Here is a 16399-nt window from a genome sequence, read left to right as displayed (position 1 = left end):
ACACACACACACACACACACACACACACACACACACACACACACACACACACACACACTGTATATGTGCATATGTATAGTAGTTGTAAAAGTGGAGCATCAGGACAGATCAGTGTTGACGACTGGATTGAGAAACAAGTCTCTGCAACAACAAGTGAACTTTGTCTTTAAAAGAGTGTTGTGACTTTACCACCGTCTGACAGCAGAACATGTGACAAAGTCATAAACACAAGATGAACCAGGGAGCAATAAAAGCTGAATTTATTACACAAAAATCAAACATGCCTTTTTGAACTGGGCAAAAAAAAAAAAAAAAAAAAAAAAAAAAAAAACCAAGACGTGATTTTACTTTCAAAATGAGTTTAATTACAGATGTATTATCCTCTCTTTTCTCTTCTATTAGTAACCTAGCTGTTGTAGTAAAACATTAATGTGTCTGTTATTTGGTCAGTAGCTTGTTTTTATYGATTCAATTTATTTTAGCATGCTTTTTTGTTCTTTTTGGCTCAAATACGCTTGGACTAACAGACAGATTGTGCAACTTCTGAAAACAAAAATAAACAAGCAGCGGTTTCTCTTCCTTACCTTCAACTGGCTTCAGCTGTATGATGATTCCTGTGAAGATGAGAGCTAAAAGAAACAAAAGACAATGTAAAGACACACCAGTGAGAAAAAAAAGCAAAATCATAAACAAACTATTAAAATACCCATTTATAAAAAGCAACCTAAAAGTTCTAGGAAAAAAAAATCAGTTTTTTGTTTTATTGATCAGTGGAAGTACAAAGTTCAGAAAGCAGAAGATGTCACTGACACAACACTGAGCAAACTAAGTGGTAAAAAACTGCAGAGAGGCTCGAAACTGTGTTTAAAAACAATAAAAGAATATTTAAAGCCTAGTAGAAAATACGTTTCTTACTGACTTCCTGTGCTTTTTCTACAAGTAGTAAATGTGTTGTTTCCATAATTCAAGTGTCCACAAATGTGCAGTGTTAGTTTTCTGACTTTATTAAAAACAAAAGCGTAATGCTTTTACTTAATTTGCTTAACTGGGTAATCTTTGTTTACTTTTAAGAGGCACAGAACATTTTAGACATCTCACGTAATTCGACTCACCGACTCCAATAATGAGGAGGAGGAATGAGGCGAGAACAACTCTTCTGTTTTTCTTCACCAGCGGATGGGACACCCACCTGAGGAACACGTTTTTTTCAATGCAACTGCCTGTTTTTTTTGTTTCTCTGTGTGAAGGCCTGCGTGACGTGTGTGACGGATGTTTGAGCGTACCCGCAGCAGTGTGCAGAGAGCTGCGTGACCGAACTCAGAGTGCTGAAGGACCACTGGGAGCTGCAGTAAGACAGAGTCGCAGGGTCGCTGTGAAACAAAGAAACAACAGCTCTTATTTCACATTCATACAATAAAATAAAAAAAACACAAAAGAATGAAAGAAAGGGACACGTTACTTTTAGAACCCACCTGATTTTGAAGAAGTTATTGAAGGAGGAATTACCATTGTTGCCCAAGGCGTCTTCATTTTCCAGGTTCTGAAAAAAGCAGCAGGTGRCACCGATCAGCTCGTCACAACTTATCACACAAAGACAAGAGGCGAATATAAATGTTTGTACCTGATACTTCAGGTTACTGTGCTCAGGGGTGCCGGTGGCAGCAGGTGAAGGATGAGACTGAGGTTTGGAGAACGTCAGGGGACCAAACGTCATCTCTCCATCTCGGTCCTTATCTCTGCCCTTCCACCCATCAGTCTCTCCGTCAGACGCAACCCCCTCGTCTCCATCATCCAAGACGAAGGCATCGTCAATAGTGAACTGCGCCGCCATTGTTCCTGCCGTGTTTGCCTCCCTCCTACGCCTTGAGCTCCTCCAACTTGGTTCTCACTAATGTGTACAGAAAACAGGTCTAAGCTGCAGCACCTTACTGTGAAACATGCACCTTATTATATCAACATTTGCCTGACAATGTACATTTAGGTTCTAAATATACTTATTTTTTAAGTTTTATGAAGGACATATTGCATAATAATAATAATAATAATAATAGTAATAATAATAATAGTGTTTATTTCCTTTTTTGTATGTTGTGTTTTATATTGGATGGTATGCAAGTTTTTCTGCATCTCATTTGCTTGGTAATGAAATAATTTAACATACCAAACAACAAACGTTGTGTTARTTGTATTGGATATAAACAAAGATTAATTAAAAATACTAATAAGATTCTCTTCCAAGTTTAAGTGCGCACGCGGGCTTATAAAAACACTCAACCATTTTCTCTTTCTCTTGAGCTTAAACAGCGAAAAGAAGGAAATATGGGTTAAACAGACTCGGTTTGTGGGTTTAAATGGAGCGGATATAACCGAAGCCTTGTGAGATAAACCTACAGCTAACTTTGTCGGTGCCATTGTTGTCCTCTTTCCGCTAGCTAAATCAGATGACCAGCAGGAAAACTTACTGTCTTCTTTGGAAAACCTTTTCTCCGCGGAAGTAAAACCTGAAGTTGTTTAAAAAAAAAAACAGTTGTCACATATTGATGCTCTTTAAGGCGACTTAGCAAAAAAYGTTTACATTAAAACTCATTTTTGTTAAGTTTGCTTGTATGTGAAAGGGGGAAAAAAAAGACTTCTTCTGAAGTTTACTCGCGCGACACTCGACTGCTCGTGCCTGAATCCGCCCAAAGGGTTGAGTTTGAGCGTCAGGTTGCTTAATCGAGCGTCCATTTATCGATCGGTCCGCTATCTCCAGACTGCAAGACTTTTAAGACACAAATAAACAATTTTCACCAATTCAGCGTCATAAATAAAGCCCCCTCTTTTTTTTTTTTCAGAAAAACTCCCAAATCCCGTGTCTCAGCACTCTGTGATATGTGTCTGTGAAGGTTCCTAGGAATTAAGGAAGGCCTTTGATAAATTTAGAATAATTATCAAAGGCTGAAGCAAGCAGGAAAAGCTCGGCAGAGGAAGTSAAGGGAGGTCACTGAAGGAAAAATGCATGAAATGATCTTTGCAAATACCATGAAACATTTCTTGTATGAGACAAATGACTACAACTACTACTTATGTAATGCATCAGTCTGCCTTCTCATAATAAATACTGATATATAAAACTCTTTGCTTCTTTTAAAAAAATCATGTAGGTTAAAAACGCARAATTTCACTATACATAACTATTAATGAGTTAATTCAGCCATTTCTAAAATTCCATAACTACGATACAAACGTTTTTGCGTAGCAATCCAAATAAACAAGCTGTTATTACACGCACATAATGTTTGTTTATCTAATTAATTTAAAAATTCATTTGCATGAGTTTATTTCTAACTGTCACYGTGATGTTTCTGGAAAAAGAAACATCAGTTTAACATTTTTTTATTTTAAATTTTTGGATTTAAAAGCACAACTTTTTATATAATCATCAGATGTATTTTTATTTTAGTCAGTTTTCAGTAAAACAACAACAACAACAACAACAAATAATAATCTAGATGAAGAATATGATGTCAAATAAATACATGCCTTCACATTAAATAAAGTGTCATTCACCAAAATCAGTTCAGAAATGATTTAAGTGCCCCCCACGCACCCACGCACCCAGAAAAAAAGAAGAACAAACATTTCACAATGCAACTGAAACCTGTCAAAGTGAAACTTCTCCTGAAACACCAACTAATAGTAGCTATTACCAACTTTAGGACTGGGTGGGCATAAATAGTCAATTTACCCTGCACTAAAACTTGAATAACAGACGTGATTGTATATTTGGGTTATAAAAAGTATAAGTGAATGTGAATCAATCTGGTTTTGGGATTTGATGCCAACAAGTGAAATCATGTGATTTCCAGCAAGTCAGAAGACCTGCATTGTGTAAACAAASATCTCTAAAAAGTCAACTATGACAAATAAGTTACTGTCAGTCACGGTTCAGAGCAGCAGACAGTCAGAGGTGTTCTGGTGACGGAGAAGAAAGTGAAAAAATAAAAATCAATACCACTACTGTATCTGGACTCTTGGAAACGCAAAAACTGTAAGTTTATTTTCAATTTTTTTTCACTGATTGTTTAACAAATCAAAGAAATGTTATTGATTCTACAGCATAGAAATACTGTTGTAAACATCAGAATCTTATCTTAACTCTTTCTTTGGTGAATCTTGACCATCGCAGGGTAGATAGTGTGTAAAAATGGTCATTTTCAGAAGGTTTTAATGGTGAAGGATCTCTATTCTTCACAGATTGCAACACATATTGATCTTTTTCCAGGCTTGGTGCCACCTTCATTTTGTAATAATCCCCCCACGTCTAATTCCCTCTACAGATGAAACGGCAGGCCTTAGTTTGCCTCTTTCTGCAGCTCACTTTTGAGGTAAAACCTGACAAAATTGGATTTTTTTGGTCATTTATCAATGTTGAATCTTTTTTGACATGCCATAAATCTGAGCTCCTTTGGTTTACAAATCACTTTTTTGTCCCCAATGTTTTTTTTCTCTCTCTCTGTTTCAGTTTTTTTCATGCACAAATGTCCGGATACTACAAGGTTCTTCGGTGGATTTGCCATGTTTCTTTCCATCAGTTTCATTCCCTGATGCAAACATCACCTGGACGTTCAATGGTAATGTTTTTGTTTTACTTTGATGGCTTTTGCAAATTTCACAGAACAAGGCCTAGCATTACGTCAAGGAATGTCCACCTTCTTTTATGGTGGAATTTTTAAATTAAATTCAACTTGTAGAGAAATTACAAAAATATAAAGTTCAGCACAGAGTTATTATAGTTAACTAAAACTAACTAAATAACAAAATCTGAAATTGAAAAAAAAACATTTTAGTTAACTAAAATAAATAAAAACTGTAATAAAATGAAAAAACGATTAACTAAAACAGTATAATCCTTTTACAAAACTAACTAAAACTAACTGAAATGATAGATAGAATATCCTTAGTTTTGGTGTTTGTCAATTTATTTTGAGCCATGTGGATCTCTGAAAAACAAGTAGCAGGTAGCACCGGGTTGGAGACAACTATCGTCATCATCCTAAAAAARCGCCCAAGTTTTTAGTTGGCAAAATTTAATTATACAATTATTTTAGTAAGGTTTCGCAATAATGTCTGCTTTATAGTGACCAAATAGCTGTTGGTTAGTTAACTCCCAGGAACATCACAAGCTTCAGGATGCATTGGCAAATACGTTTATTCAAACTATATAAAAAAACTAATACTAGAACTAATAAAAACTAAACTAAACTAAAACAAAGCATTAAAAATGCAATAATAATTAATAAAAACTAGCAAATCCACTGTAAAAACTAATTAAAACTAACTGAATTAAAAGAAAAAAGTCAAAATGAAATAAAACTAAACTATAATGAAAAATCCAAAACTATTATAACCTTGGTTCAACATAAGGTTATGCGCAGTCTTGTGCAGTATTGCAAGATCTTACACAATCTGTCAGAACTTGAGTATGTTTTAGCTCAACATCTGAAACTTGACTGAGTTTTAGCCATTTTTGTGTTGGTTCAGATCATTTAGATGTGGTGGCCATCTCAAATCAAGATATGAATCAGTTGGAGAACATCAGTAACATGAACATTGGTTTCTGAGTGCTTGAAGAAACACAGAAGTTCATCAGATTGTGCAGATGACGTGCTTTCCTTCGAGACCTTTTATTTTTAGATTTGTTTTTGTGTAAGAAATAAATACTTGTACTTTATTTTTATTTGTGTGTTTACAATTTCAGGACAAACTATAAAGGCTAGTCCTCCACCAACTGGCTCAGCTCGACTAATAAAGAAGGGGCTTTATGTCTCGATCTCTCCTGTAACTCCTGCCAGCGGGGGCGAGTACATGTGTTTGGCAAGCATGAATGACGCGGAGATGATAAGAATATTCAATTTGACAGTTGGTAATATGACATTTTCTTTTCTTAAACATGTTCACGATAAACAACAAAACCCTTGAATATGGTAAAAGAGATATCTTTTCTTCTTGCAGACCCGGTTCACAGTATTATTAAAGCGTCTGGAGGCTTTGATGTCAGCCTGCCATGCTACTTGCCATCATCCAGACCCATTTTGGGTAATGCGCTGTGGTTCAAAGAGACCATTGGGGGTAAACGAATACAGCTGCGTCTCGAAGACGATTCAGGAAATGAGGAGAAACTGGTCCTGGTTTATCCTGATGATCACGATCAGACCATTATACTCAAACGGGCAAACGCAGAGGACTCTGGGATTTACAGCTGTGAATCTGCTGAGGGCGAGAATCTCCACACTATACATCTTTTTGTCAAAGGTATTCTTTATTTCATTTTATTTAACCAGGAAAAAAACAATGAGATCAAATTTCTCTTTTCAAGAGTGTCCTAGGTATTTCTAGTAAAGTCTCTCAAATTTAACAATGAAACAACAGAATAAAGTTACAATTAATATATTGATGTAAAGTTGAGTTGCAGGCATTACAATATGAAAATTATTGAACTTTATTTCAGATCCTGACATCCCTTCATGCGAAGAGTTTAACAAGGCACCCGAGATTTGCCAGGAGGAGGAAAGACGCACAGCTGAGCTCGTACTGAAGGAATCCATGACAGAGTTTTCTATGAAGCTGTACTCTCACCTCAAAGACCAACATCCCTCAAACAACTTACTCTTCTCTCCCATCAGCATCAATGGGATTCTTTCCCTTTTGTTGTTAGGTAGGAAGAGCAGCTCATCCTTCCCTTTAGATTTGACATTTCTGTTTGTCCGACTGTAAGTCACAACAAAGTGAAAATACATTTCGATTAGTTTTTAATAGATAAAATGAAACAGAAAAATGAAATGTCCACAAGTTTTCACACTTTGAGTTGAAACAACTTTGCCAGCTTTGACACTTTTGAGTCTTTGTGGTTTGATGCAAGAAGCTTTGCACATTTGGACTGAGGGATTTTCTGCCAATCCTCTTTGCAAATTCTCTTGAGCTCAGTCTGCTTGGATAGGAACCGTTAGTGGAGCGCCAATTTTAAGTCTCCCCAAATACATTTGATGGGGCTCAAGTATTTACCTTGACTTTAAAACATTTCTGTTCTTTTTGCTGTGCGTTTCGAGCTCTGTGCAGCAGGTTTTTTTTAATAAAAGGTAACTCTTTCAGCTTCTCCTCAACCCTGATCAGTCTTTAAGTCCCWTCTGCTCAAAATCCCACAGCATGATGCTCCCACCATCGTGCTTCATTGTGGGGATGGTGTTGCACTGTGCCTGGTTTAATCTGAACAGGAAAATTGGGCAAATTGTTCTTTTTTTTTTTTGTTTTTATCATATCAGAAAATCCTGTTGCTTCTAGTTTGAGAGGCTGCAGGTGCTTTTTTAAAAKTTTGCTAACTCCAAACAGGCTTTCAAGTGTTTTTGCAATGGGGAGATGTTTCTAATTAGGTAATTGCTGCAAAGCTCAGATCAATGGGCTGTAGTTCAAATTACATAAAATTAGTTACAGAAGATAGTTTGAAACATCTACCACCAATACCTTCTTCTGTAGCCTGTCGACCCTTGTGTCTGCATGGTTAGCTATCACCTGTTTGATCTGGAGGTCCCTTGGTCAACATGAGAGACCCCACCAAGGCTGGTGGAGAATGGCAGGACTGTGTGAAAGCTTCCTTGCAACTTTCCGTCATGTTTTAYCTTTAATTGTATTTTAACTTTGAACTTTCAGGTGCAAACGGTAACACTCGCAGTGCCCTGGAGCGAGCGATCTGCCTGCCTCATAACCTCCGGTGCGTTCACTTCCAGATCAAGAAGCAGCGAGAGAAGATGGCTGCCTCCTTGCAAATGGCTTCTCAGATCTTCTACAATCCACGTACCATACAGCAAAGAGCAAACACTTTACCTGTCTTTAATAAGATTAATCATCAACTAAACAGTTATATAAACTATAACAATTTCTCCATCTGTAAAATGTTGTCATTTCTCTCCTCTCTTTCCTCAGAAATGAACATGAGTGAGTCTTTTACAAACCAGTCCATCGATTACTATGAAGCAAAGCCCATAAAACTGCTGGAATCCAGCGAAGATAACACAAAGATGATAAACCAGTGGGTGGCAAACAAAACCAAAAACAAAATCACAAACTTAATCGACAGTGTAAGCCCCAATGCACAGCTGGTCCTGATCAACGCCGTGACCTTCAGTGGTCAGTAGTGTGTCTGTCTGTACACAACAATGTGCGTGGATATTTAAAAACACAATTACTGACCATCTCTTTGTGTTACATGCATTCTTTAGGTCAGTGGAAGTTTAAGTTTAATGAAAAACCAGCGAAAGGATACTTTACAAAATTGAATGGTGATCTAGTAAAAGTGCCTCTTGTCTTTCATTCAAATTACATGGCAAGTATGTCCCATGTTCCTGAACTGAAAGCCCAGGTAAGTAAAACACTCACAGACACTCTGTCACTGTCTTATTTAGCTTTTTATAGAAATCTCTAAAGGTGTGTCTGACACACTTTGTCATTGGTTGACAAAATTATATGTAAAAACATCCTGCTGGACTCCTGGTGCTGGTCTAAAGAGCTCATTCAAATAGAAAGCACACAACTTGAAGACTTGACCATGAATAACCAATGTCTTTGCTTAAAACCTTGGTTTTAACTCTTAGAGCCACAGCTGAACTACTTATTTTGGAAACCACATTTTTTTGTATGTGGGAATGTTGAAGAATAAGTTTTATGATGAGTCTGTCTGGTATTTTTGAGGCGTTTTTTTTACCCTTTAAATCGTTTGGTACAATGTATTAACTTAAACTTCTGTGCTTTTTGTACACTTTGAAATTTATTTTTGAAGGGCAACTAGACTTTTTGAAAAATGAATAAAATAGACACACTTAGGCGAAAAGTAGCACTAAGAAACAGAAATGTAACATGGGGAGTATTTTGATTTTTATCTTTCTTTTTATTTTTAACACAGTTGAGCAGTGGTTAGTCATATCACCTCAAGGTTGCAGGGTTGCTTCCCAGCCTTTCAGTTTGCATATTCTTCCCATTCAAACATGGGTGTGCTAGAAGTAATTATAAGACTCTCTGTCTGACCATTAAGTTCACACTACCTTGACATTTCTATTTGTATCTCTTTGATAACTGCTACGATATAAATATTTCCACAACACTGGGTTTTCTCTGGCACTCACATTTCATCCCAGACCAAAGAATATGCAGGTTAGGTTAAATGGTAACTCTTGTCCTATAGGTGTGTGTGTGAGAGTGTGAATAGTTGTTTGTCTCTGTGTCCCTGTGATGGACTTGCAACATGTCCAGGTTGTCCTCCGCTTCTTGCACAGTGACTGGAGACAAGCACCAGCTCCTTGCGACCTGGAAAAGAAAAGCTATTTAAAAAATAGATAGATGAATGATTATTGTTTATTATTATGAGTTTTCATGTTGATACTTCAGCGCCATCTAGTGGCTGGATGATAGAATGCCCACATAAATACASCGGGTAAAATAAGTATTGAACACGTCAACATTTTTCTCAGTAAATATATTACTAGAGGTGCTAATGACATGAAATTTTCACCAGATGTTGGGAACAACCCAAGTGATCCATACATACAAAGAAATCAAACTATAAATGTCCAGAAAGGAAGTTATTTGTAATAATGTGGAATGGCACAGGGAAAAAGTATTGAACACAAGAAGAAAGGGAGGTGTAAAAAGGCATGGAAAGCCAAGACACCAGCTGAACTCTCTCAGTAATTAGAAAGCAAGCCTGCCCCTTGTCAGAGCAAGTTAATATCAGCTGGTTCAGTCCCAAATGATGGCCAGGTATCACACAAGAACCATCTGATGATGGGTAAAAGTAAAGAGCTCTCTCAGGACCTTCACAACCTTATTGTTGCAAAGCATAATGATGGCATCGGTTACAGAAGAATGTCTAAACTTCTGAAGGTTCCAGTGAGCACTGTTGGGGCCATAATTCAGAAGTGGAAAGGACATCATTTCACCATAAACCGACCACGACCAGGTGCTCCTCACAAGATTTCTGACAGAGGAGTGAAAAGAATTATCAGAAGAGTTGTCCAAGAGCCAAGGACCACTTGTGGAGAGCTTCAGAAAGACCTGGAATTAGCAGGTACGWTTGTTTCAAAGAAAACAATAAGTAATGCKCTGAACCACCATGGCCTGTATGCACGCTCACCACGCAAGACTCCACTGCTGAAGAAACAGCATGTTGAAGCTCCTTTAAAGTTTGCTGCACAACATTTAAACAAGCCTGTGTAATACTGGGAGAATATAGTCTGGTCAGATGAGACCAACATTGAACTGTTTGGATGCCAGAATACACATCATGTTTGGAGGTCAAATGGCACTGCACATCAGCCCAAAAACACCATACCAACAGTGAAGTTTGGAGGTGGGAACATCATGGTGTGGGGCTGTATTTCAGCATATGGTACTGGCAAACTTCAAATAATTGAAGGAAGGATGAGTGGAAAAATGTACAGAGACATTCTTGATAAAAATCTGCTTCCATCTACCAGGATGATGAAGATGAAACGTGGCTGGACWTTTCAGCAAGACAATGAGCCCAAACACAAAGCCAAGGAAACTCTCAGTTGGTTTCAGAGAAAGAAACTAAAGCTGCTGGAATGGCCCAGCCAATCACCTGACCTGAATCCAACAGAAAATCTATGGAAASAACTAAAGATCAGAGTTCATAGAAGAGGTCCACGAAACCTTCAAGATTTGAAGACTGTTTGTGTGGAAGAATGGGCCAAAATCACACCTGAGCAATGCATGCCACTAGTTTCTCCATACAGGAGGCGTCTTGAAGCTGTCATTGACAACAAAGGCTTTTGTACAAAGTATTAGATAAATTTCAGTAAGTGTGTTCAATACTTTTTCCCTGTGCCATTCCACATTATTACAAATAACTTCATTTCTGGACATTTATGGTTTGATTTCTTTGTATGTATGGATCACTTGGGTTGTTACCGACATCTGGTGAACATTTCATGTCATTAGCACCTCTAGTAATATATTTACTGAGAAAAATGGTGACGTGTTCAATACTTATTTTACCCGCTGTAGCTGAGGTTACATTTTTTTGCCCTCACAATTCTTGTTTCAGTACCTGATATTTGACTTTGGCTGACCTTTCTATATCTTCACATGTCACTCCCATTAAACTGTGAGATACTCAGTTTTTTTTTTAGTTTTTTTTTTTTTGGGGGGGGGGGTGGTCTCAGATTGTTTCCCTGTAAAAGTATGGTTCTGGCTTCTGTGTGCACATCCAATGATAACTTACTAAAGTTTCAATAAAATTTGTCCACTGGTCCATGGGATATTTATTGAACAGATGAACTAACAGAAGCACATGTAAAAGTATTATTGCCCACCTTTTTATCATGGTGTTGAGTGATATTTACACTTTAAAATGGGCTTGTTTTATAGAAACAATGTCATTTGAGCACTACAAACTATGACCATTAAATGTTTTGTTTACACCACTAGTTTGAACATAAGAACTGAAGTTTTCATGTTTCATTTCTACCATACAGTAAACCGCATTCTTTAAACTTTGCCAACAGGTAGCTAAGTTTCTTCTCACAGGAGACAATAGTCTGTACATCCTCCTGCCCCCCACCAACACGCTGACTGACCTGCAGGAGGTGGAGAGGAGGATGACAGATGGAAACGTGCAGCGGATGATACAGCAGCTCAACGCATCACCCCAGCCTATAGAGGTCACTCTGCCCCAGATTAAGCTGGATGTGGAGCCGGACATGATCGCCCTGCTCAAAAAATTAGGTTTGCTCATCCCCCGTGCTTCTTTCCATCTTACTGAAACGTTTTCTTTGCCACCCGTGATTTTAACCCAACAATCATCAATCAGGTCTATCATCACTTTTTGAGGGAGCCCACCTGTGCGGCTTCTCCTCCGAGAGGCCTCTGGTGCTGGATGAAGCCAAACACAAAGCTTTCCTCTCGCTGAGCCAACGGGGAGTGGAGGCCGGGGCCGTGACCACCATGTCCTTCTCTCGCTCCTTCGCTTCCTTCAGCGCCCTGCGGCCTTTCATTTTGCTGCTGTGGAACAATGAGGCCAACACGCCACTCTTTATTGGCAGGGTGACAGAGCCATAAGAGGCATAAAAAAAAATAATAAACAGAAAAACAATAAATGATTACTGACAAATGCTTTCTCCTAAACATTGCTAATAATTTCTGTACGGTCAGTCATTTTGTTTTCAAGCAGTCCTTACAGAACATGTTCACATCAGGATGACTTGTTGTGTCTAAATATATAACAAATAATAATAAATWWAAAAAATCCTGCTTGTGTTGTGTCCTTTTAAAGAATTAGGCACYAATGAACTGAAAAGGCTTCAGTTTATTTTGCGAAGTAGTTACACGAACCCAACACATGATGGCAGCCATACTGTGAGACTGACATTGACATTGAACACACAGAGACTTCCCTTTTCTCATTCCCACAGTCAGCCCTCCTGCATAATTACCAATATTGATTCAAGGAAGACAAGTATTAAAGTCAGTGACAGTAAAGGTTTTGTCCGTTAAAGCAAGAGGGGGGGGGGTTTCGCTTCATAAAACACAGCAAATGAGCAAAAAAGACCCTGAATTATCGTGCCCACGAACAAATACAGAGCAAATGGATGGCACAGACTGTAAACACATCAGTATTCAGAGTGATCAGCCACAGAGCTGCACTCCATTATGCAAGCTGATGGTGATTGCTAAACATGCAGCTGTATTGCAGATAAATGATTACACAAGCAAAGCAAGGGGTCAATAGATAAGAGCCAGAAAATTCTGGGACTGTAAAAGAAACAGAGACAAAAGTGAGCAACCATTCTGGCAGAAATTTAAACTCTTTTTTTCCCCTCTCTRTTTTTAAATTACTGTCACCGGGCCWCAGTGCAAACAGTGCTGAGTATTCCCAGAGAAATAAAAAAAGGATATTTCTTGTTTTGGTTGGTTGAATATCTCACTGTTGAAATGCTGCGACTTCTTCATGTGCATAGAGAAAAATAAAAMGAAAACAATACAAATAAAAACAAAACAATAAAATCCTTTGCTCCCAAACTGTTCATGAAGTTATTTGATATGGACGTGTTTAAGACCCTGAAGCTTTTAAGATGCTCAAGCCCTTTTTTAGGATAAACTCTATCTACCACAAAGGGATTAGACTTTTTTTAAGCCACCGTTCGAGGGGTTGTGGGAGGACACGGCAGGATACGAACAACTGCATTGATGCAAAAGATAGAAAACGCCCAGAGGTCTCTGACTGTGTTTTTTGTTTGACCAAAGTTAAAAAAAAGAAAAGAAAAAGAAACCCCCACACATAGAAGTGTTTTAAACACCCTATAGGCTTTCAGATAGTGTGAGGACAAACAACCTTTTTTACATCATTATGCCTAAATATGTAAAAAGATGCATACAAATATTTAAATGAATGTGCATTTTAATGATGCTGTTTTAATCTCAGTTTTAAAAAAAGAGATTCAGTCACTTTCTTTGAATTAGTTGTAATTTGGGGTTAAACTGTYAGACTGAACTCCAACCTGTGTGTCTGCACTGCTAATAGCTGCACAGATGATCTCAGAAGGAAATGATAGGTTTGACAGACAAGCCGATGATCACCGTCTCCTGTTCAGAGGAGAAGTTATGCTCCTGTAGCTAAGGTTTAAAACGGGGGTGTTTAATCCTGGTCCCCGAGGACCGACATCCTGCATGTTTTGTTTCCCTGCTCCAGCACACCTGATTTCAGRGACTGGATTGCTTCTTCATATTTTGCAGAAGCCTGTGAACCACCCGTTCATTCAAACCATGTGTGTTTGAGCAGAAAACACAACAACTCTAAAACATGCAGGAGGCCCTCGAGGACCAGGATTGGACCCTTTTGGTTTAAAGAACTGAACTGAAGCAAACATTGAAGCAATGACTCCCTCTGATGGTTGATGCAAGATTCAGCCAAACCTTTTTCACCTATAACAACATGCACTGTTGGGTTAGTTAGTCAAGCACATATAGGTTTGTCAGCATAAACATCCAAATTTAAACAATAAAAATATCTATATATATTATTACAGCGTTTCTYTAAAACTGGAACCAGTCACAGATGAAATGTGTTTTCTTTACAGCCTAGAATTTGGACAATTAAAGGGATATTTCAGATTACTTTAAACAGAGTTCTGTGGAAAAGTTATGAACAGTTTTTTTTACTTGTTGGAGAGAAATCAAAGTGTAATTTTGACAGATTGATGAGCTAATGCAGAGGCGGAGCTGTTAGCTTTTCAGTCAAGTCAGAATTCAAATCTATCTCTCCAAACTGAGGCTTTTCAAAGAGAGCAGCCTAAAACGTCACTTTTAAAAGTACAAACAATACATCCAAAAGCAATTTGTTTGCCTGCTGTTCGCATAAACCAGCTATTCCTCAACCAAGTTTAAAAAGTAGACTTTCTTTCTTAAGATTGCCTTTGGAAACAGAATGCCTCACTACACRGAGGTTTGTTTTGGTCACGAAAACATTTCCGTATTGAACGAATCCTTTCTTGTCTGTCGGTATTCCCTCACACCCCTATGCGCCTGACGTTGGAACAGAAACATTTTGAACGCGGCATGAGGAGAACACAGACAGACAAGTATTGCACATAGAAATGTAGGCACTCATATTGTCATAATTTACACACACGTACACGCAAACGCCGACACATGGAGGTGGTGGAGGACCACTGCCACCGACAATAAACGAAAAGACGGAACACTGAAAAAAAGGTAAAGGTACCAATCCACCTAATGGATCTCATCTTGTGCTTTACAGTAAAGTATGGTGTTGTTTTGCATCAGATTGGCAGCCACTTGAAATAGAGACTTTTCAACAGAACCCACTCCTGTAACACAAAGTCACACCGGTGTCRAGGGAGCGGGCTTGAATGAGCTGTGAAACCTTTAAAATCTGGTCTTAAAATCTGAACGGATGAGAGCGACTTCCACGACACGGCGAGCACAATTTTGAGTTTTTGTCATGACAACACTTCGATGAGGACATCGTCACGATTTGGCTAATCTTGTGGGGGGAAAACGTACTCAGATTACATCTCATCACAATCACCAAGATTAGTATCAACATGAACTAATGCTTTGTGCTGCGTTTAGTAACGATTTATGACAAATGTAACTTTTTTAAACATTATTATTGCATGTTTTTTTTTTGTTCTTTGTTTAGATCGCTGTTGTTGTTGGACTCCTCTGAACCATCATTCGGTGAGATGAATGTGCTCATGGGCGTCATCTTGGGAACGRCTTGTGTGAATCTAGTCCGGCTTGTCGCTGCTCGGGGCTCCTTGCTGTGTGAGCGTGTGCCAGTATTCCACTTTCTTCCCTTTGTTTTTGAGACAATCGAACCAGTGTCTGAGTCTCTGTCCACTGGCGTTGATGCCCAGCTCCACGCCGCCTGCAAAAACAGGGAGGGGCAGAAACAAAAGGCGTGACGAGGTGGCCATTGACAACTGACCTTTTATATACATGCTGAAACTCTGGCGCCGCGTGTCCCAAATGCATTCACAGCTATTTTCGGGATTCAAAGTTGGCAGCTCAAGTGATTTTTGTTCTAAAGGATGAAAATAAAATGAATGTTGTACTCTAAATTACAATTTTTAAATTACGAGCTTGRCTTTGGGAGTGTTTTAAACAGCGTGACTTGTAATCAGCAGTGGAAATAAAGTTATTAAGATGGTGCGACTAATGCACAAACAAAACCCATAGTTTTTAATGAAAATCTGACCCCCACAATGTGTTTTGGGGGGTGGGCTTGAATATGTGCCTCTACAGAATGCAGAAATGWTGGATGGTGCTGTCAGAATTGAAGCCAATACAGACCTTAAAGTGCAGTAAGATTAATGACTTTAGTGTGTCTCTCTCTGTGGAAGCAAAACACAATTCAAAAAACATTATCTTCTCTCATAAATTACCAACTCTATCAATATATTTAATTTTTTTTACCCACAGAAATAGTTTGGGCCAAATTAGCTTGTTTATTCTCTTTGCTGAGTATTTTGATGAGATTAATTCTGATTTACAATTCAATAGCTATAAGCCCTCAAAGACAACCGCTTTAATCTAATCGGCTTTCAAGGATTTACTTCCCAGCTCCTCCTCCTTCTCCTCCTTGTACGGTCATATTTGACTTCAACAACACAAACATGACGAGAACTGATGGCTGACCTCGAGGCCACACACACACACACACACACACAAACACACACTCATACACACACCTGCATATGCACACACCCACACTTTACAAATGAAGGAGGGAGATCAGCAGGTTTTATGCATCATGGTGTGAATGCTGATTCAGCGTGCCTTCTATTGTTTTCCTAGATTTTACATTTCCAAGCCTATATATATATAT

General features: G+C 38.3%; 3 protein-coding genes across 3 annotated transcripts in view; 1 reads left to right on the top strand and 2 right to left on the bottom strand.

The window, feature by feature from the left end:
- The window catches only part of tmem134 (transmembrane protein 134), a 4873-nt gene extending 2203 nt beyond the window's left edge, over positions 1–2670 (bottom strand). Inside the window, exons 1-6 of the mRNA XM_014013194.1 lie at positions 2463–2670; positions 1622–1888; positions 1473–1540; positions 1284–1370; positions 1113–1189; positions 585–629 (exon numbers count right to left, since the gene is read on the bottom strand). Of these exons, the coding sequence (XP_013868648.1) occupies positions 585–629; positions 1113–1189; positions 1284–1370; positions 1473–1540; positions 1622–1831 (487 nt within the window). The 5' untranslated portion in view covers positions 1832–1888; positions 2463–2670. The remainder of the gene's footprint in view (positions 1–584; positions 630–1112; positions 1190–1283; positions 1371–1472; positions 1541–1621; positions 1889–2462) is intronic.
- Positions 2671–3938: 1268 nt separating this feature from the next.
- On the top strand, positions 3939–12242 carry serping1 (serpin peptidase inhibitor, clade G (C1 inhibitor), member 1). The gene is made up of 11 exons (XM_014013192.1): positions 3939–4030; positions 4320–4367; positions 4505–4613; positions 5741–5905; positions 5995–6294; positions 6491–6697; positions 7687–7830; positions 7960–8163; positions 8256–8395; positions 11556–11775; positions 11861–12242. The coding sequence occupies exons 2-11, from the start codon at positions 4320–4322 to the stop codon at positions 12106–12108; spliced, it is 1785 nt and encodes a 594-aa protein (XP_013868646.1). The 5' UTR covers positions 3939–4030; the 3' UTR covers positions 12109–12242.
- A 93-nt stretch (positions 12243–12335) lies between these two features.
- doc2g (double C2-like domains, gamma) overlaps positions 12336–16399 on the bottom strand; it is a gene marked incomplete in the record, with an annotated part of 38228 nt that continues 34164 nt past the window's right edge. Inside the window, 1 exon segment of the mRNA XM_014013191.1 lies at positions 12336–15439. Within this exon segment, the coding sequence (XP_013868645.1) occupies positions 15300–15439 (140 nt within the window).

The sequence above is a fragment of the Austrofundulus limnaeus genome, unplaced genomic scaffold (assembly GCF_001266775.1).
Source record: "Austrofundulus limnaeus strain Quisiro unplaced genomic scaffold, Austrofundulus_limnaeus-1.0 Scaffold99, whole genome shotgun sequence".
Classification (NCBI taxonomy): Eukaryota; Metazoa; Chordata; class Actinopteri; order Cyprinodontiformes; family Rivulidae; genus Austrofundulus; species Austrofundulus limnaeus.
Note: the sequence above shows the minus strand (reverse complement) of the source record. Positions and strands in the feature narration are given on the sequence as shown.